The 22,121-nt window shown below is 47.7% G+C and overlaps 1 protein-coding gene across 1 annotated transcript in view; it reads left to right on the top strand.

Annotated features, from left to right (window-relative positions):
• Positions 1-4,602: 4,602 nt before the first annotated feature.
• LOC147740912 (uncharacterized) overlaps positions 4,603-22,121 on the top strand; it is a 63,878-nt gene continuing 46,359 nt past the window's right edge. Inside the window, exon 1 of the mRNA XM_086952197.1 lies at positions 4,603-4,952. Coding sequence (XP_086808323.1) covers positions 4,641-4,952 — 312 coding nt within the window. The 5' untranslated portion in view covers positions 4,603-4,640. The remainder of the gene's footprint in view (positions 4,953-22,121) is intronic.

The raw sequence follows: 22,121 nt of genomic DNA, 5'->3' as shown, positions 1-22,121 counted from the left end.
GAACCTTTTTGATGATATGATTTTATTATTCCTTGTTTTACAGTGTCTATTTCCCTGATGAAGGGCATGCTATATAATGCCCGAAATGCATTGGATGCCTTATTATGACAATGTCTGATTTACAAACATGAGAATCATATTGAACGAACAACATGAAATGATGATGATAAATTCTTCTAAAAATATAAAATAAATTTCATGAATAATTGAAACACTGGATTGAAAGTCTTCTTTGAGTGGGAAGACAAATATTTGTGTGCCCGGTAAGGGATGACACTAGAGATCCTCTAGTGCCACATCAATGCTAAACATCCCTGTGTGCCATGCCCACAAACCCAATCCCCTGGCATCCATCAGTCACCCCTCTAGCTGGGTGCCCTATGCCAGTGGTGTGGGCACAGGTGCATGAGCCCTGTGCCCCTACAGTGCCCAGGGCCATTCCTGGGCACTGTAAGTGCAGTGATGCCATTAACATTATATGGTGCTGGGAGGTTGTCATTACGAACTCCACAGCACCATCATGGCTATACTGAAGACTGACAAGTTTGATATCAAACTTCTGAGCACATTAAACCCACACTGATGCCAGTGTGGGATTTAATGTAAAATGCACTACAGAGGGCATCTTAGAGAAGCCCCCTGAAACCTAACCTACAATCCACGTCTGGTCTGAGAGGCTGCCTTGGCTGCCACACAGCAGACATGTTGCTGGACCCTTGGTGGAGAGTCCCCGCTCTCCTGGGCCTGCAACAATGCACATACTGGTCAAGGTGCGAGGCCTCCTCCCCCTGGACGGGCAGGGAGAAGCTTCAAAGGCATACCGCCTTTGTTAGCTTCTCCAGACCACTTGCTGTACTCAGCAACTGGCCCCCACCCGTTCTGACCCCCACTCTGGCGGGAAGACTGGCGGGAAAACCTATGCTAGGGAAGGGGGTGTGCCAGCCTGTGGCAACTCCACCCCTCAGGTGGGAGAGACGAGGTGAAGCACAACTCCGAGCTCCAGCCATCTTGAAGATGGGGAGCCCTGCCCAATTAGAGATAGGTTCCTGCCTCCCTCCCACAGGAGTGGAGTAGTATAGGGGGTGTACTCACCCTAGGACAGGGACCTATTGGTCCCTGCCCTTCCCCTACCTATAACACCCCTAAATGTAGTATTTGGGGGCACGCTGAACCTTCCTTCCTCAGATCCCGATTTTGAAACAAGAAAGAAGACGAAAAAGAAGAAGAACTGCTGTGCAGCTGCTAACAAGAGGACAACACCAACTGACTTGGCCCCAGCCCTATAGGCCTGTTGATCCTTGAACCTGCTCCTGCTAAATCCCGGCATCTCCTGCGGACAGCAACCTCGAGAACCCCGGAGGACCTGCCTGCCTTGACCCTCTTAGAGACTGGGACTCCCACAAGCATTGGCTCTGTTCAAACAGCAATACCCCTGGTGCCAGCCAGGAACCGCAAATCCAGCCCACTCTACACCTGCCGAGCCCAGCCAGTGCCCAAGTGGACAAAGACCTTGAGGACATCCCCCTGGCAATTCTGACCTGGAATCCAGTGCCCAAGGACCCCCCTCGACAAGCCAGACAAGGCCTGCCAACTCAGAACCAGGGACCCCTCCTACCGTGACCAGCAGAGGGTAAGATTTCCCGACGTCCAAAGACACCCCTGCACCCGGCGGCCCCGGCTTCCTGTGCCCAACTCCGGTGTGCCTACCTACCCTCCAAGATCCCAACTTACCCCTCAAAGTGTTGGTCGCTCCAGAAGATCCATCGTCCCCTGGTCTGCAGCCTTTGTTCCCTTTTCAAGATCTCCATTGAATAACATTGAGCGCCCGACGGCTCAAAAGCACCCTGCACCCAGCTGCCTGAGTGCTCCTGGCAGTGCAACCTGTGTCCTATCCTACTTCCCCATTTGCCCTGAGCAAGTGACCAGGAGCCCAGCTCCCACAGTCGTGTGGCCTGCTAGCCAGCAGCCACCAACCGAAGGCCCACTGCCTCTCATTGGATAACATTGGGCCTAACTACCTCTGCACCCGGCTACCCCTGTGCCCCTGAGGGTGTACCAACTGTACCTACCTGACCCTGGGAGCCCGCTGAATCTATGCCCAGAACCTTCACTGCCAGTTGAGTACTTACCTAAAAGCCGATAACTCACTTTTCTTCCATAGGCTGACCTTGACTGGTTTCACTCTGAAATTCTGGAGTTTTAGAACTTTAAAATATTCACCTAAAATCAGCCAAACCATGAATTCCGACCTCCGTGCTGCACCTTCTAGCCCAGCACAGACCCTGAAAAGTAATTTTAACCGTACTTACCAGTAACCTGAATTTTCTTCCATAGGAAACCATTGACTGTTTTTCTGTGAAATTTCTTCTAAGTTTCAATTTTTGCAAACTACAAATATTCTTTAAAAATCGTACCAAATACCAAAATGTAATTACTTACCTGTCTTAGGTAGAGGTCTCAGTGCTGAACTTAAGAGTACAGTATTGGAGTACAAAAGTAACGTGAACATACTATACCTGCAACTTGAATTTCCTTCCATAGGATAACATTGGTAATTTCAGCTGAGAAAGTTTCTGTCAACTTTTTAAATTACAATTATGTTCTTTAAAAATCGCTACTGTAACCAAAACGCTTTTACTTAACTGTTTACAGCTCGTGTCTCGGGATTGAATCTAGGATCCAGTCCTGTGGTTAGAAAAGTAATCCATACAGTAATCAATTGTATTTATCTAGAAAAACCCATTGAGCTCAATGTTTTATTGCAACCACTGTAGCTATTGTACTTGAAAAAGTCTATTGCCTATTTGCAAAGTAATTACCTAAAGTCACTCATATTGGGAAAAGTATATTTTGATACCTATTGGTTCTAAAATAAAACAACTATATCTTTGGATATAAAACATTTGGTCTAGAGTTCAGTTCTTGAGTGTGCGAGACCATTTGCTGACTGTGTACAACAAATGCTTTACACTGTCCTCTGATACTGCCTTACTGCTTGACCAAGCTACCACTTTAGAGAGTAAGGTTATATCTAACTTTAACCTCTGCCATACCTCTGGAGATTGGGGACTCTGTACACACTGTACCTCACTTTGGTCTAGTGTATATAGAGCCAATTTCTTACAACCCATGAACAGGAACATTTTCAACAGCTACGATTCCGAGTTGGGCTTAAATTACACAAGTGTTACGGTCCCCATTGGGATTTCTAGTCCTAGAGTACCTCTGCTGTCCCACGTGAATCACTGGAAAAAAATTCAGAATTGCTGTAGATTTGAGTACTGTGTTCCCAATTCGCTAGTAATTCCTGATTTGTAGTGCACCCTCAGGGTCCACGGGCCCAATTCACAGAACTAACTTAAGACAAAATCCTAAACTTACTACCATTTTCGTATTCACAGAAGGCACTTACTCATTTTGGTATTCACAGAAGACACTTACTCATTTCGGTATCCACAGAAGTTATGACTCCTAACTTTAGGACTCCTAAAAGCATTCTGTGAATAAAGTCTTAAAATTAGGATTTTTCTCAGTTTAGGAGTCCAAAAGTTAGGAGTCCTAACTTTACTACTACTAAATTGAGAAAAAGCCTAATTTTAAGACTTTCGGTATTCACAGGAGGCATTTAGGAGTCCTAAAGTTAGGACTCCTAACTTCAGTGAATACCGAAATGATAAGTGCCTTCAGTGAATACCGAAATGATAAGTGCCTTCTGTGAATGCCAAAATGAGTAAGTGCCTTCTGTGAATATCAAAATGGTAGTAAGTTTAGGATTTTGTCTTAAGTTAGTTCTGTGAATCCGGCCCCAACTCTTCAACACCCAGTAAATTAACCCACCCCAGAGTTAGCAACTCAGGGAGCAGCACGGAATCGCCAGCCCCAATTACTGTGTACTCAGACGGTTTCTCAAAATATTGTCCCGGAATCAACCTGTGCAGCTTCTTCTGAAGTCCACAGCGAATAAAAGGGCTTCCACAAAGCCCAGGTCACATAGGCAGGCATCTTTGAAACCCTTGCCGGACGCAGTCACTCATGAACCCATTAAACAGGGGTATATTTTCACTTGTGGCCTATAAAGGGAGGTGAATGCAAAAACGGTACTGCGTTTTAAGGACCCAGTGGTGCGGGCCTACAAACACAAACCTCTGGCTCGAGCATTGATTACCCCTGGACAGTGCTGTGTAGCTACCTTGCTAGGCTCTCGCTTTAGAAATACCAAAACATACATTGAAACATGCAAAAACTGGGAGCTGTGGCCAGAGAGCCGAGGCAATATGAAGGTTCAGCACCCTCCAAACTCATGTCAGGCCTCAGTTTCTCGGCAGTTCCCAGCACAACAAGACGGAAAGAACAGCTCATTGGCACACGGATGTGTATTGCAACAGGCACTGACCATACCCGCAGGAGGGGTTAATCAGTGCCTGGGCAGGATGTCCATCAACCAAACATCTGGAGAAAGAATCAATGAAGGACCCAGGAAATTGGAATGATGCCACGGAATGTTATCAAGAGTAAATTCTGTGGAAGACGCGCCCAGCCTCCCGAGGATGCTGAGCTCATGACAGCGGTGCATATAAATCCAGAGACAGAGCAAGAGAGGAAGGGAGATTGAAAAATCTTACAGCGCAGCACGGTCCGCCATGGGCTCCTGGGTGCTTTTTACCCTATTCCTTACTTGGGGTCGGTCTGTTAATGCTAAAGTAGCTCTCGATTTCAGCGAGTGTGATGGCTTTTTTTATAAAAGCACAGCCCCTGCTGGGATCCCGGCCGTAAGCCCCGTGAACCTGTGCCAACAATGGAAGCCATTCTTCATCTTCAGCAATCCGTCGACCTGCTTCGCGACGCTTTACGACACTTTCTACCGCATCCCCGTCTGGTCGGCGTACACTCTGATACAGGACAGCAAAGGACGCCATCAAACAACTCCAGACAAATGGTTCATCGAGCCACAGGTATGGTCTTTTACTGCTCACCCGCGCGCTATCTATCGCTGCCTCTGCGGGTCTGATAACACCACCTAAAGACGTGCTCTGCATAGTCGAGTAGTGTTTCCTTTATGGTTCTGCGGGTCTTCAGTGCTGTAAAGTTATGTCGGATCAGGGTGGCCTACGGGCAGGGTCTTCCATTCATTAAGGCTGGGACTGTCAGCTCAACCATACTAAACTCCAATCAGGATTTCGGGACATCCGCAATGAATATGCATAAGGATAATTTGCATGGCATGAATTTGACATGAAGAATGCTTGCATTTGTTCGGGTCTCTCTGATACTCAGTATTTTTGGTGAGTTTGAGAGTCAGTCCTCGAATAAATGGAATGGAAGTATGTGTGACTGAAGCCAGGGGCCATGGCTAGTCTCTGGAACCTGGGCATCAGCCTCTCTGGCTTTCATTCAAACATGACTCCATCCGTGTCGGTGTATGGTTCAGGGCTCTGTTAATGCATAGGTGAAACCTCCAGGCAGCACCCTCGGGCTGGCCTTGCAGTCTTCCCGACTAGTGTTGAATTATTAATATTTTATTATTTAGCAGCTTGTAAAGCGCAATGGTTACTCCATTCCAAAGCGTCCACGCGCTGAATTCCAGTCCCAGCAAAATGCACACTAATCTGTGGGATTACTACTTCTCTGCACACCCTAGGGACAAGTAGAGAGCCACATCCTTCCACCCAAAAAACTAGCATCTTGCACCAAGGAGGCCTCCTGAGAAGACTGCTTTATTGGAAGGAAGCCTTGACTAGCGTTTGAAGACATTGGTCCATTGAAGAGCGGAGTAACTTGACTCAATGAGTCTCCAAGTCAGACATGCCTGAAGGAACAGTGCGCCAGTCTAGCCTCTTAAATGTGACCGCCATGACCTGGCTCCATGATGCCAAGATGTTGACACTCAGAAAGAAACACCAAGACGTTCTTCTTGTGCCTGCTGGTGCCAGATACAGAGGTGCCTTCTGCATGCTCCCACCTACCCCTGTTGTCAGATGAGGCTGTGAGGGACTGCCTTTGATTGTTCTCTCTGTACCTCCTTCTTCATCCAAGAGTTTGGGCATGTCAAATCTGGGGAGTCTGGCCCTCCACTGGTAGACACCCTCTCTTGCACTCCAGCGGCTAAGACTTCTATTATTGGGGAAGTGGTAGCACTCCACAGGCATGGTTTGTGTATAATGGGAGTGTGTGCTCAAAACTATTATATCATAGGAATCCCTTAGGGACATATCCATGTCTCAGCCTCACCGAGATTATCATCAATCCGTACTTTGCTTGGTAGCCCGTTACCTCCATCTCCTCCAGGGGAGCACATAAAATACCACCTCTATGCAGAATCCGCTGGGTTTGCCTAGCTCCCTGTGCTGTGAACTGTTGGCCTTTTGCTTCTGCTTTGAACTGTGTTCTGCTGTCATTATCAGGGCTCTTGCTCGGTTTTCAGCCTAGAGAACAGTGCAGGTGGCCAACCGCAGTTACCACATAAACATGAATGAAGGATGACCAGTGACAGAATGAATATTCTTCCCACTAACCATGGCTGTGTTTCCAGGTAAGAGGAGAAAACACCCTCTAGAAGAACTCGAAGCAGCCGGACCACTGAAATGACATCTCTGGGTCTTCCCCCTAGCAGCTCCCATGAGTTGTCACCTCAATTTTTAGGTTTCGCCTGCACAGCGCTTGCAAAATCTATTGTTTTTAATATAAACTTAAAAGGGGTTTACATCCCGCCCCCTCTCTTTCCTGGCTTTTCTTTGGTTCCTGTACGTGGCACTTACTTCCCCTCCATTTGTATTGGCTGTAGCATATTGTCCTGTATTTACCAATGCTCGTTTCTCCTCTGCTTCTCTTTTCAGTTTCACATAGACATATTACTGTTAAAGTCCACTTTTTTGCATGTGGCATATTTTTAGAGCAATTAACACTGGGAAAGATTAAGGGGCATATGTATCAAATGATTTTGTATTCGCAAACGCTGCGAGTCGCAAAAAAACAGCGTTTGCGAATACCAAACAACAAAACTCGATGTCTGAGCCTTTTTCGCATCGCATAATTAAGGATTCACTAATTTTGAGATTCTCAATTTTGCGTAAGCATTTAAGGAATCGCAAATTGTGATTCCTTAAATGCTATGTAACAAGCACCCAAGTAGTGCGATTTCTCCTTAACCCCTTCGATGCTCATGACGGAATGGTTCCGTCATGAGCATCGGTGAACCTGTGCTCATGACCTAACCATTCCGTCATGAGGCCAGGGGCACGAAATCCCTCTGCTGCAGACAGCAGAGGGATTTCCTTTTCTCCACTGTGACCTTGGGAGCTGGGGAAGACCTTTCCCAGCTCCCGAGGCCCCCTCCCTGGTTTGTGTTCAATGACGATCAGCGCGCACGTCGCGCTGTCGTCATTGAACACAAAACGAGACTGATATGAGCCTTTAGGCTCATTTCAGTTTCACTTTCTACATGCTCAGGGAGCTATCTCATCCCCCTGAGCACGTAAAAAGACGGGCAAGGTATCATTAGAAAGGGGAGACTCTCCCCTTTCCAATGGTACTCCTCCCCAGTGGATCCCTGCTTGGGGATTGCCCCAGGAGGGCGATCCCCAAGCAGGGATCCACCCACTAGACACCAGGGATGGGGAAGCGGACCCTTGGGCATGGGCCTTCAATCCCCCATGAAGAAACTACCATAATTCAGTCTTTCCGCCCCCCCTGGGGGCAGATGGGGCAGTAGCCCTCAATCTGCCCCCCGGGGGGGCAGAAAGCCCACTATACACAAGGGATTTTTTGGGGGGCACTATTTTTAGGGTGGGGGCTTCCTGAAATGGGTGTGCCAATGCCTCCACCCCCTGGCACCATTACAGCCTTTCTGCCCCCCCTTGGAGGCATATGGAGGCAGTAGCCCTCCCAATTTGCCCCCCAGGGGGGCAGAAAGCCCTCTATACACCAGGGATTTTTTGGTGTGCACTTTATTTTAGGGTGGGGGCATTGGCATGCCCATTTCGGGCAGCCCCACCCTAAAAACTATTACACTGTTACAATGCCACTATTACAGCCTTTCTGCCCCCCCCCTTGGGGGGCAGATGGGGCCAGTAGCCCCCAGTCTGCCCCCCCCCCGGGGGAGCAGAAAGCCCACTTGACACCTGGAATTTTTTTTGTGCAATTTTTTTAGGGTAGGGGATGCCCGTAACGTGCATGCCAATGCCCCCAACCCCGGCACTATTACAGCCTTTCTGCCTCCCCTTGGGGCAGATGGAGGCAGTAGCCCCCAATCTGCACCCCTGGAGGGGCAAAAAGCCCACTAGACGCCAGGGATATTTTGGGGCAAATCTGAATAAGGATGGGGGCTGCCCAAAACGGTCTTGCCAATGCTCCCACCACTCCCCCACAAAAATGACAGCCTTTCTGCCCCCCCATCTGCCCCCTGGGGTGGGGGCAAAAAGAACAGTAGAGGCCAGGGATTTTTTGGGCAAATTTTAATTAGGGTGGGGGCATTATCATGCCCGTTTTGGCAGCCCCCACCCTAATTAAAATTTGCCCAAAAAACTCCCTGGCGTCTAGTGGACTTTCTGCCCCACCTGGGGGGCAGATGGGGGCATAACCCCTCAATCTGCCCCACCGGGGGGGGCAAAAAGCCCACTAGACACCAGAGTTTTTTTGGGGGCAATTCTGAAATAGGGTGGGGCTGCACAAAATGGGCATGCCCATGCCCCCACCCCCTCCCCACAACAAATACAGCCTTCCTGCCCCCCCCACCTGGGGGGCAGGTGGGGCAGTAGCCCCCAATCTGACCCTGGGGGGTAAAAAGACCTCTAGACACCAGGGATTTTTTGGGGCAAATTTTTATTAGGGTGGGGGCATTGGCATGCGTGTTTTGGGCAGACCCCACCCTAATTCAAATTTCCCCCAAAAACTCCCAGGCATCTCTGACCCCCCTGGGGGGCAGATGGGGACATTATCCCCCAATCTGCCCTGCCGGGGGAAGGGGAGGCAAGCCCACTAGATGCCAGGAATTTTTTTTGGGCAAATTTGAATTTGGATGGGCTGCCTAAAATGGGCATGCCCATGCCCCCACCCCCTCCCCCACAAAAATTACAGCCTTCCTGCACCCCCTGGGGGCAGATGGGGCAGTAGCCCCCAATCTGCTCCCCTGGGGGGGCAAAATGTCCACTAGACACCGGGGATTTTTTTGAGCACATTTTTATTAGGGTGTGGCATTGGCATGCCCGTTTTGGGCAGACCCTACCTTAATTAAAATGTGCACAAAGAACTCCCTGGCATCTAGTGGACTTTCTGCCCCACCTGGGGGCATTACCCCCCAATGTGCCCCATCGGGGGGGAAAAAAGCCCACTAGACACCAGGGATTTTTTTGGGCAAATTTCTATTAGGGTGTGGCATTGGCATGCCTGTTTTGGACAGACCCTACCCTATGTAAAATATGCACAAAAAACTCCCTGTACCCTGTATTCTAGTGGACTTTCTGCCACACTTGGGGGGCAGATGCGGGCCTTACCCCCCAATGTGCCCAGTCGGGGGAGGCAAAAAACCCACTAGACACCAGGGATTTATTTGGGCAAATTTCTATTAGGGGTGGCATTGGCAGGCCCGTTTTGGGCAGACCCCACCCTAATTAAAATTTGCACAAAAAGACTCCCTAGCATCTAGTGGACTTTCTGCCCCACCTGGGGGGCATATGGGGCCATTACCCCACAATGTGCCCCGCCGGGGGGGGGGGGGGGGGGGGGTAATGCCCACTAGACACCATGGATTTTTTTGGGCAAATTTGTATTATGGTGGAGCATTGTCATGCCCGTTTTGGGCAGACCGCACGCAAATGAAAATTTGCGCAAAAAAATCCCTGGCATCTGTTATGTTATGTTATGTTATGTTACAATAGTTTATATAGCACTCACCTGCCCCAGCAAAGGGGCGTCCCAGCGCTTTGTGGCAGAAAGTGAGTGACTTCAAGGAGAAAAATAGAGCGTAGAACAGACAGGCTTAGTTTCAAGGAAAGAGGTGGGTTTTAACAGCCCTTCTGAAGTCCAAAAGGTTTTCCCATTCACGTATGTGTGCAGGCAGGGAGTTCCACAATTTAGTTGCTAAATAGCGGAAGGAACGTCCTCCCGCTCTGCAGCGCTTGATCCGGGGTAGCTTGACCAGATGTTGGCCAGCAGAGTGCAGTACGCGAGTTGGAACATACGGGGTCAGAAGGTTGCAGAGCATTTTAGGAGTGGCAAGTTTTAAAATGTTGAAGGAAAGGCAAAGTGTCTTAAACTGGATACGCTGAGCCATAGGGAGCCAATGGAGCCTCCAGATAGTATCAGAGATAGAGCAGAATCGGGGAAGGCCTACTAAGGCTCTAGCAGCCGCATTTTGAATGCGCTGCATCTGGCAGATCTCAGCTTGATTGGCTCCCAGAAGCAAGGAACAGGTGTATTCCAGCCGAGAGAGCACCGTGCCTGGACTATCAGCTGCCTTGTTGATGATTCAAAAAACTTGAGGATAGGCCTTAGGCCTCGTAGAATGCCAAAACATGTGGCCGCAACTTTTTTTGTCTGATAGCAGAAACTAAGGGAGGAGTCTAGTCACACACCCAGGTTTTTAACTTCTGATTTGGGTTCCGGGGCTTTACCCAGGGCAGTGGGCCACCAATGGTCCCCCCATAGATCGGTGTTCTTTCCAACCAGTAGCACCTCTGTCTTATTTGCATTTAATTGCAGACAGTTAGATGTCATCCACTGTGCCACAGCGGTAAGGCCACTTCTAAACCTGGAGACGTTTGGAGCTGATGCCTCAGTCAAAGCAACCACTAGCTGAGTGTCGTCAGCATATGAGACGATGCTAAGGTCCCACTGTCTGGCGACGTCAGCCAGCGGCTGGACATACAGATTAAATAAAGTGGGGCTTAGTGCCGAGCCCTGGGGAACACCCTGTTCAATCGGGTGTGCCTGAGATAGGAAAGGAGGGGTGAACACACGAAAAGACCTCTCAGTCAGAAAAGATCTGAACCAGGCAAGGGCCAGGTCGGTAATCCCTCCTCCTCAAGCTGGTGGAGCAGAATCTTGCGGAGACAGTGTGGAAGGCGTCACTGAGATCCAACTGGATCAGTGCCGCCGATTGACCATGGTCAAGAATGTTTTGTAGATGTTTCGTCATGTGCAGGAGAGCAGTCTCAGTGCTATGACCGGCACGGAAACCATGTTGCTTCTTATTAAGGATGTTATTGGCGCTCAGAGTGTTAATGAGTACGGTATTTAACATGGGATTCTGCCACCTTTGTTATCCGGGGAAGAAGGGAGATAGTCCTGAATTTCTCAGGCTTTGTAGGGTCCAGATTAGGTTTCTTAAGGATCGGGGAGACCCACGCCTGTTTCTATTTCGCCGGGACAGTAGCGGATGAGAAGGAGGAATTAATCAGTTGGTGTAACGAGGTCATAAAGGACAGAGAAGATTCTCTGAACTGCGCGAGTTTAAGTGGGTCAGCCATAGAGCCGGACTAGATTTTCCCCGCCAACTTACTGAATTCGTCCCAGGAGATCTTGGGGATAGCCGTCAGATTAGAGGCTAAAACAGGCCTAGTGAAAAGAGAGGGGCTGGGCGTAGCCATAGCAGGAAAAGAACTATAAATTGCCCGTATTTTTTCAACAAGAAAAGAGGCCAATGTCTCGCATTGGGGTTGTGACGCAGGTATGGACGCTGGAGATTTTTTTGTACTGAGATCTTTGAGAATTTTGAAGATAATTTTAGCAGGATTAGAACTCATTTTGATCTTGGCAGCATAGTACTCTGCTCTAGCCCTACATACAGCTCTGTGGTATGTTTTGAGTACTGCTAGGTAGGGCGATTTGTGTTCGGGGGCATAGTCTTTCCTCCATTTGCGCTCATATCTGTTACATGCCTTCCTAAGAGCGATCAAGGAGTCATTATACCAAGGGTTAGGGTCTTGTGTACGACCTCTAATCCATGTTGCCGGTATAAGAGTGTCCAATACCTGAGTGATCCAGGCGCAGAACGAATTGTATCCCATCTCGACATCAGTAAAAGTGCCTAGCGGGTCAGCTCCTAAAAGAGCATGAAAGTCTTCCAAATGAAGCTTACGCCATGGTCTTTTATATACAGAGCGTTGCGTGTTGTTCTGTGGAGATAGTAGGCTTTCTGCCCCCCTGGGGGAAGATGGGGGCATTATCCCCCAATCCACACCCCAGGTGGGGCAAAAAGCCCACATGTCAACAGAGATTTTTTGGGATCAAATTTGAATTTGGGTGGTGGCTGCCCAAAACGGGCATGCACATGTCCCCATCCCCTCCCCACTCAAATTACAGCCTTTCTGCCCCTCCCGGGGGCAGATGGGGCAGTAGCCCCAATTCCCCCCCCGGTGGGGCAAAAAACCCAGTAGACACCAGGGATTTTTTTGGACACATTTTTATTAGGGGGGGGCTGCCCAAAACGGGTATGCCAATGCCCCCACCTCCCACCCGCAAAAATTATAGCCTTTCTGCCCACCTGGAGGGAAGATGGGGGCAGTAGCCCCCAATCTGCCCCCCCCCCCCCCGGGGGCAAAAATCCCACTTGACCCCAATGATTACACTGGCTTTTTTATGTGTGGGGATGGGAGCTGCCCATAATGGGCATATCAATGCCCCCACCCCCCCCAAAAAAATAGCCACATTGTTTCTGCCCCCCGTGGGGGCATATCGGGGCAACCCAACCCCTAAAATCCCCCCCCAGGGCGGCAGAAAGCTGACTAGGCACAGATTTGTTTTTAGCAATATGCCTACCTGTGTATTTTGGGCCCTAGCGCAGCCAGCACATAGGGAAACCTGCCAAACCTGTACATTTTTTAAAACTAGACACACAGGGAAATCCTGAATGGGGTGACTTGACTGGCTTTCACCAGGTTCTGTTACCCAGAATCCCTTGCAAACCTAAAAATGTGTCCACAAAAACAAATTTTCCTCCAATTTCTGTGTTGGAAAGTTCTGGAATCTGCGTGGATCCACAAATTTCCACCCACCCCATGTTCCCCAAAGCCTTCAGAGGAAAATGGTACCTCACTTGTATGGGTAGGTCTAGTGCCCGTGACAGGCAAGGGCCAAAAACCTATTGAGGTGACATCGAAATCAAATTACCTAACACAAAACAACCTGGTTTTGCAAGGGGGGGGGGGGGGGGTCCAATGAGTTTTTGGCCCCCTGGCTTGGCGGCCATCTAGGGAAACCTACCAAACCCACATATTTCTGAAAACTAGACAACCGGGGGAGTCCAGCGAGGTATGGCTTTCATGGATCCCCTAATGTATTCCTACCCAGAATCCCCTGCAAACTCAAATTTAGCTGAAAAAAACACTTTTTCTCAAATTTCTGTGTGGGAAAGTTCCGGAATCTATGTGGATCCACAAATGTTATCACACCCACCGTTCCCTCAGGTCTCCCGATAAAAATGATACCTCAATCGCTTGGGTGGGTCAAGTACCCTCGACATGCAAGGGCCCAAAACCTATTGAGGCAACATTAAAATGACCTGTCACAAAACTACCTGGCTTTGCGGGGGGGTCACCTGTGTTTTTGTCCCCGATCTCGATGGCCATCTTGGGAAACTACCAAACCCAAACATTTCTGAAAACTAGACACCCAGGGGAGTCCAGTGAGGTATGGCATGCGTGGGTCCCCCAACGTTTTCCTACCCAGAATCCCCTCGAAACCTCAAAATTAGCTGAAAAAAATCACTTTTTTCTCGAATTTCTGGGTGGGAAAGTTCTGGAATCTACATGGATCCACAAATTTCATCCCACCCAGCGTTCCCCCAGGTCTCCCCATAAAAATGATACCTCACTTGCATGGGTTGGTCAAGTACCCGCGACATGCAAGGGCCCAAACCCTTTTGAGGCAACAGCAAAATGACCTATCACAAAACAACCAGGTTTTGCAAGGGGGGTCACCTGGGATTTTGTCCCCGGCGGCCATCCTGGGAAACTACCAAACCAAAACGTTTCTGAAAACTAGACACCCGGGGGAGTCCAGCGAGGTATGGCATGTGTGGGTCCCCCAACGTTTTCCTGGCCAGAATTCCCTGCAAACCTCAAATTTAGCTAAAAAAACAATTTTTCCATAAATGTTTGCGTGGGATCAACGTGCTGGCACAAATGGCCTACAACCCAGCGTTCCCCTTGTTCTCCTGAGTAAAATGATACCTCACTTGTGTGGGTGGGCCAAAAGCCTATGTTTAGGAAGAGCCCAAAACATAGGGTGAAATTTGAGGTTTGCAGTGAATTTTGGGTAGGAGAATGATGGGGACCCACGCAAGCCATACCTCGCTGGACTCCCCTGTGTGTCTAGTTTCCAGAAATATGTGGGTTAGGTAGATTTTCCTAGATGGCCAATGAGCCCCGGGCCAAAAACTCATGAGACCCCCCTGCAAAACCAGGTGCCGGCCGAGCTAGGGTTAAAAAACTACAGCTAGGCACTTTGCCAAAAAAAGGGTCATTTTTCACTGCAAAATTGAGGTGTGACCACGTTGTGTTTTGTGCCGTTTCATGTCGCGGGCACTAGGCCGACCCACTCTAGTGAGGCACTATTTTTCTTGGAAGACTTTGGGGAATGCGGGGTGGAAGGAAATTTGTGGATCCACACATATTCCAGAACTTTCCACCACAGAAATGTGTCTAGTTTTTAAAAATGTATACGATAGCTAGGTTTCCCTAAGTGCCGGCAGAGCTAGGGTTAAAAAACTACAGCTAGGCACTTTGTAAAGAAGGGTCATTTTTCACTGCAAAATTGAGGTGTGACCACGTTGCGTTTTGCGCCGTTTCCTGTTGCAGGCACTAGGCCAACCCACTCTAGTGGGGTACCAGTTTTCTCGGAACACTTTGGGGAATGCGGGGTGGAAGGAAATTTGGGGATATACGCAGATTCCAGAACTTTCCACCACTGAAATGAGGAGAAAATGTGTTTTTTGGATAATGTTTTAGGTTTGCAAGGGTTTCTGGGTAACAGAACCTGGTCGGAGGCAGTCAAGTCACCCCCTCCTCGATTCCCCTGGGTGTCTAGTTTTTACAAATGTATAGGTTTGCTAGGTTTCCCTAGGTGCCAGCAGAGCTAACGTTAAAAAAGCTACAGCTAGGCACTTTGCCAAAAAAAGGCAATTTTTCACTGCGAAATTGAGGTGTGACCACGTTGCATTTTGCGCCGTTTCCTGTCACAGGCAATAGGCCAACCCACACTAGTGGGGTACCATTTTTCTCGGAAGACTTTGGGGAACGTGGGGTGGAAGGAAATTTGGGGATATATGCAGATTCCAGAACTTTCCACCACAGAAATGAGAACATTTTTTTTTGGGATAATGTTTTAGCTTTGCAAGGGTTTCTGGGTAACAGAACCTTGTGGAAAGCAGTCAAGTCACCCCACCTAGGATTCCCATGGGTATCTAGTTTTCAGAAATGTATAGGTTTGCTAGGTTTCTCTAGGTGCCAGCAGAGATATGGTTGAAAAACTACAGCTAGGCACTTTGCCAAAAAAGGGTAATTTTTCACTGCGAAATTGAGGTGTAACCACATTGCGTTTTGGGCCATTTGATGTCACGGGCACTAGGCCGACTCACACAAGTGAAGTACTATTTTTCTTGGAAGACTTTGGGGAACGCGGGGTGGGTAGAAATTTGTGGATCCACGCAGATTCCAGAACTTTCCACCATGGAAATGTGAGGAAAATGTGGGATTTTTTGTCAATTTTTTAGTAGGTTTGCAAGGGATTCTGGGTAACAGAACCTGGTGCGAGGCAGTCTAGTCCCCCATTCTGTATTCCCCTGGGTGTCTAGTTCTCAAACATGTATAGGTTTGCTAGTTTTCTCTAGGTGCCGGCAGAGCTAGGGTTAAAAAACTACAGCTAGGCACTTTGCCAAAAAAGGGTAATTTTTCACGGCGAAATTGAGGTGCGACCATGTTCCGTTTTACACCGTTTCCTGTCGCAGGCACTAGGCCGGCCCACACAAGTGAGGTACCATTTTTCTCTGAAAACTTTGGGGATGCGGGGTGGGTGGAAATTTGTGGATCCACGCAAATTCCAGAACTTTCCACTACAGAAATGTGAGGGAAATTTGTTCTTTTTGTCAATTTTTTAGTAGGTTTGCAAGGGATTCTGGGTACCAGAACCTGGTGGGAGGCAGTCAAGTCACCCCATCCTGGATCCCCCTGGGTGTCTAGTTTTCACAAATGTATAAGTTTGCTAGGATTCCCTAGATGCCAGCAGAGCTAGGGTTCAAAAACTACAGCTAGGCACTTTGCCAAAAAAGGGTCATTTTTCACAGCGAAATTGAGAAGCGACCATGGTCCATTTTGCACCGTTTCCTGTCTCAGGCACTAGGCCGACCCACACAAGTGAGGTACCATTTTTCTCAGAAGACTTTGGGGAATGTGGGGTGGGTGGAAATTTGTGGATCCACACAGATTCCAGAACTTTCCACCACGGAAATGTGAGGGAAATTTGTTCTTTTTGTCAATTTTTTAGTAGGTTTGCAAGGGATTCTGGGTACCAGAACCTGGTGGGAGGTAGTCAAGTCACCCCATCCTGGATTCCCCTAGGTGTCTAGTTTTCACAAATGTATAAGTTTGCTAGGATTCCCTAGGTGCCAGCAGAGCTAGGGTTCAAAAACTACAGCTAGGCACTTTGCCAAAAAAGGGTCATTTTTCACAGCGAAATTAAGAAGCGACAATGTTCCGTTTTGCACCGTTTCCTGTCTCAGGCACTAGGCCGACCCACACAAGTGAGGTACCATTTTTCTCAGAAGACTTCGGGGAATGTGGGGTGGGTGGAAATTTGTGGATCCACACAGATTCCAGAACTTTCCACCACAGAAATGTGAGGAAAATGTGTTTTTTTTCAATTGTTTAGGTTTGCAAGGGATTCTGGGTAACAGAACCTGGTGGGAGGCAGTCAAGTCACCCCATCCTGGATTCCCCTGGGTGTCTAGTTTTCACAAATGTATAAGTTTTCTAGGTTTCCCTAGGTGCCAGCAGAGCTAGGGTTCAAAAACTACAGCTAGGCACTTTGCGAAAAAAGGGTATTTTTCACAGCGAAATTAAGAAGCGACCATGTTCCGTTTTGCACCGTTTCCTGTCTCAGGTACTAGGCCGACCCACACAAGTGAGGTACCATTTTTCTCAGAAGACTTTGGGGAATGTGGGGTGGGTAGAATTTTGTGGATCCACACAGAATCCAAAACTTTCCACCACAGAAATGTGCGGAAAATGTGTTTTTTGTCAATGTTTTAGGTTTGCAAGGGATTCTGGGTAACAGAACCTGGTGGGAGGCAGTCAAGTCACCCCATCCTGAATTCCCCTTGGTGTCTAAATTTAAAAAATTTATAAGTTTGCTAGGTTTCCCTAGGTGCCGGCAAATCTAGGGTTCAAAAACTACAGCTAGGCACTTTGCAAAAAAGGGTCATTTTTCACTGAGAAACTGAAGTGTGACCACATTGCGTTTTGCGCCATTTCCTTTCGCAGGCACTAGGCCGACCCACACAAGTGAGGTACCATTTTTTTCAAAAGTCTTTGGGGAACGTGGAGTGTGTGGAAATTTGTGGATCCACGCAGATTCCGAGACTTTCCACCACAGAAATGTGAGGAAAATGTGTTTTTTTGTAATTTTATTAGGTTTGCAAGGGATTCTGGGTAACAGAACCTGGTGGGAGGCAGTCAAGTCACTCCATCCTGGATTCCCCTGGGTGTCTAGTTTTCACAAATGTATAAGTTTGCTAGGTTTCCCTAGGTGCCAGCAGAGCTAGGGTTCAAAAACTCTAGCAGGCACTTTTCCTGTCACAGGCACTCAGCCAACCCACACAAGTGAGGTACCATTTTTGTCAGAAGACTTTGGGGGACGTGAGATGGGTGGAAATCTGTAGATCCACACAGATTCCAGAACTTTACACCTCAGAAATGTGAGGAAAATGTGTTTTTTGTCAATTTTTTAGGTTTGCAGGGGATTCTGGGTAACAGAACCTGGTGAGAGGCAGTCAAGTCACCCCATCTGGATTCCCCTGGGTGTCTAGTTTTCACAAATGTATAAGTTTGCTAGGTTTCCCTAGGTGCCAGCAGAGCTAGGGTTCAAAAACTACAGCTAGGCACTTTGCCAAAAAAGGGTCATTTTTCACAGCGAAATTGAGAAGCGACCATGTTGCGTTTTGCACCGTTTCCTGTCTCAGGCACTAGGCCGACCCACACAAGTGAGGTACCATTTTTCTCAGAAGTCTTTGGGGAACGTGGAGTGTGTGGAAATTTGTGGATCCACGCAGATTCCAGAACTTTCCACCACAGAAATGTGAGGAAAATCTGTTTTTTTGTCAATTGTTTAGGTTTGTAAGGGATTCTGTGTAACAGAACCTGGTGCGAGGCAGTCAAGTCATCCCATCCTGGATTCCCCCAGGTGTCTAGTTTTCAGAAATGTATAGGTTTAATAGGTTTCCCTGGGTGCCAGCAGAGCTAGGGTTCAAAAACTACAGCTAGGCACTTTGCCAAAAAAGGGTCATTTTTCACAGCGAAATTGAGAAGCGACCATGTTGCGTTTTGCACCGTTTCCTGTCGCAGGCACTAAGCCAACCCACACAAGTGAGGTACCACTTTTCTTAGAAGACTTTGGGGGACGCGAGATGGGTGGAAATTAGTAGATCCACACAGATTCCAGAACTTTCCACCACAGAAATGTGAGAAAAATGTGTTTTCTTGACAATTTTTAGGTTTGCAAGGGATTCTGTGTAACAGAACCTGGTGCGAGGCAGTCAAGTCACCCAATCCTGGATTCCCCTAGGTGTCTAGTTTTCAGAAATTTATAGGTTTGCTAGGTTTCCCAGGGTGCCGGCAGAGATAGGGTTAAAAAATGACAGCTAGGCACTTTGCCAAAAAACGGTCTTTTTCACTGCAAAATTGAGGTGCGATCATGTTGCAGTTTGCACCATTTCCTGTCGCAGGCACTAAGCCAACCCACACAAGTGAGGTACCATTTTTGTCAGAAGACTTTGGGGGACGTGAGATGATTGGAAATCTGTAGATCACCACAGATTCCAGAACTTTCCACCTCAGGAATGTGAGGAAAATGTGTTTTTTGTCAATTGTTTAGGTTTGCAAGGGATTCTGGGTAACAGAACCTGGTGGGAGGCAGTCAAGTCACCCCATCCTGGATTCCCCTGGGTGTCTAGTTTTCACAAATGTATAAGTTTGCTAGGTTTCCCTAGGTGCCAGCAGAGCTAGGGTTCAAAAACTACAGCTAGACACTTTGCCAAAAAAAGGGTCTTTTTTCACAGCGAAATTGAGAAGTGACCCTATTGCGTTTTGCACCATTTCTTGTCTCAGGAACTAGGCCGACCCACACAAGTGAGGTACCATTTTTCTCAGAAGACTTTGGGGAATGTGGGGTGGGTAGAAATTCTTGGATCCACACAGATTCCAGAACTTTACACCACAGTAATGTGAGGAAAATTTGTTTTTTTTGTCAATTTTGTAGGTTTGCAAGGGATTCTGGGTAACAGAACCTGGTGGGAGGCAGTCAAGTCACCCCTTCCTGGATTCCCCTGGGTGTCTAGTTTTTAAAAATGTATACGTTTGCTAGGTTTCCCAAGGTGCCGGGTTAAAAAACCTATAGCTAGGCACTTTGCCAAAAAAAAGGTAATTTTTCAATACGAAATTAAGGTGTGACCATGTTCGTTTTGTGCTGTTTCCTGTCGCAGGCAATAGGCCAACCCACACTAGTGGGGTACCATTTTTCTCAGAAGACTTTAGGGAACGCGGGGTGGAAGGAAATTTGGGGATACATGCAGATTCCAGAACTTTCCACCACAGAATTGAGGACAAAATGTGGGTTTTTTTGGATAACGTTTTAGATTTGCAAGGGGTTCTGGGTAACAGAACCTGGTGGGAAGCAGTCAAGTCACCCCATCTTAGATTCCCCTGGGTATCCAGTTTTCAAAAATGTATAGGTTTGCTAGGTTTCTCTAGGTGCCAGCAGAGCTAGGGTTGAAAAACTACAGCTGGGCACTTTGCCAAAAAAGGGACAATTTTCACCGTGAAATTGAGGTGTGACCACGTTGCATTTTGGGCCGTTTCATGTCGCGGGGACTAGGCCGACCCACATAAGTGAGGTAGCATTTTTCTCGGAAGACTTTGGGGAAGCAGGGTGGGTGGAAATTTGTGGATCCACGCAAATTCCAGAACTTTCCACCACAGAAATGTGAGGGAAATTTGTTTTTTTGTCAATTTTTTAGTAGGTTTACAATGGATTCTGGGTACCAGAACCTGGTGGGAGGCAGTCAAGTCACCCCATCCTGGATTCCCCTGGGTGTCTAGTTTTCACAAATGTATAAGTTTGCTAGGTTTCCCTATCTGCCAGCAGAGCTGGGGTTCAAAAACTACAGCTAGGCACTTTGCCAAAAAAGGGTCATTTTTCACAGCGAAATTGAGAAGCGACCATGTTCTGTTTTATACCGTTTCCTGTCTCAGGCACTAGGCCGACCCACACAAATGAGGTACCATTTTTCTCAGAAGACTTTGGGGAATGTGGGGTGGGTCGAAAATTGTGGATCCACGCAGATTCCAGAACTTTCCACCACACAAATGTGAGGAAAATGTGTTTTTTTGTCAATGTTTTTGGTTTGCAAGGGTTTCTGGGTAACAGAACCTGGTGGGAGGCAGTCAAGTCACCCTATCCTTGATTCCCCTGGGTGCCTAGATTTAAAAAATGTATAAGTTTGCTAGGTTTCCCTAGGTGCCGGCAGAGCTAGGGTTCAAAAACTACAGCTAGGCACTTTGCAAAAAAGGGTCATTTTTCACTGTGAAATTGAGGTGCGACCACATTGCGTTTTACACCATTTCTTGTCGCAGGCACTAGGCTGACCCACACAAGTGAGGTACCATTTTTCTCAGAAGTCTTTGGGGAACGTGGAGTGTGTGGAAATGTGTGGATCAACGCAGATTCCAGAACTTTCTACCACAGAAATGTGAGGAAAATCTGTTTTTTTGTCAATTTTTTAGGTTTGCAAGGGATTCTGTGTAACAGAACCTGGTGCGAGGCAGTCAAGTCACCCCATCCTGGATTCCCCTATGTGTCTAGTTTTAAAAAATGTATAGGTTTGCTAGGTTTCCCTTGGTGCCAGCAGAGCTAGGGTTCAAAAACTACAGCTAGGCACTTTGCCAAAAAAAGGTCATTTTTCACTGCGAAATTGAGGAGCGACCATGTTGCGTTTTGCACCATTTACTGTCGCAGGCACTAAGCCAACCCACACAAGTGAGGTACCATTTTTCTCAGAAGACTTTGGGGGATGCGAGATGGGTGGAACTTAGTAGATCCACACAGATTCCAGAATTTTCCACCACAGAAATGTAAGGAAATGTGTTTTTTTGTCAATTTTTTAGGTTTGCAAGGGATTCTGGGTAACAGAACCTGGTGGGAGGCAGTCAAGTCACCCCATCATGGATTCCCCTGGGTGTCTAATTTTCACAAATGTATAAGTTTGCTAGGTTTCCCTAGGTGCCAGCAGAGCTAGGGTTCAAAAACTACAGCTAGACACTTTGCCAAAAAAGGGTCATTTTTGACAGCGAAATTGAGAAGTGACCATGTTGCATTTTGCACCATTTCCTGTCTCAGGAACTAGGCCGACCCACACAAGTGAGGTACTGTTTTTCTCAGAAGACTTTGGGTAATGTGGGATGGGGGTTAATTCTTGGATCCACACAGATTCCAGAACTTTCCACCACAGAAATGTGAGGAAAATTAGTTTTTTTTGTCAATTCTTTAGGTTTGCAAGGGATTCTGGGTAACAGAACCTGGTGGGAGGCAGTCAGGTCACCCCTTCCTGGATTCCCCTGGGTGTCTAGGTTTTAAAAATGTATACGTTTGCTAGGTTTCCCTAGGTGCCGGCAGAGCTATGGTTAAAAAACCTACAGCTAGGCACTTTGCCAAAAAAGGGTAATTTTTCACTACGAAATTGAGGTGTGACCACGTTCGTTTTGTGCCATTTCCTGTCGCAGGCAATAGGCCGACCCACACTAGTGGGATACCATTTTTCTCAGAAAACGTTGGGAAATGCGGGGTGGAAGGAAATTTGGGGATACATGCAGATTCCAGAACTTTCCACCACAGAAATGAGGAGAAAACGAGTTTTTTTT

The sequence above is a fragment of the Lissotriton vulgaris genome, chromosome 1_1, assembly GCF_964263255.1.
Source record: "Lissotriton vulgaris chromosome 1_1, aLisVul1.2, whole genome shotgun sequence".
NCBI lineage: Eukaryota > Metazoa > Chordata > Amphibia > Caudata > Salamandridae > Lissotriton > Lissotriton vulgaris.
This window is presented reverse-complemented; position numbering and strand designations above follow the sequence as displayed.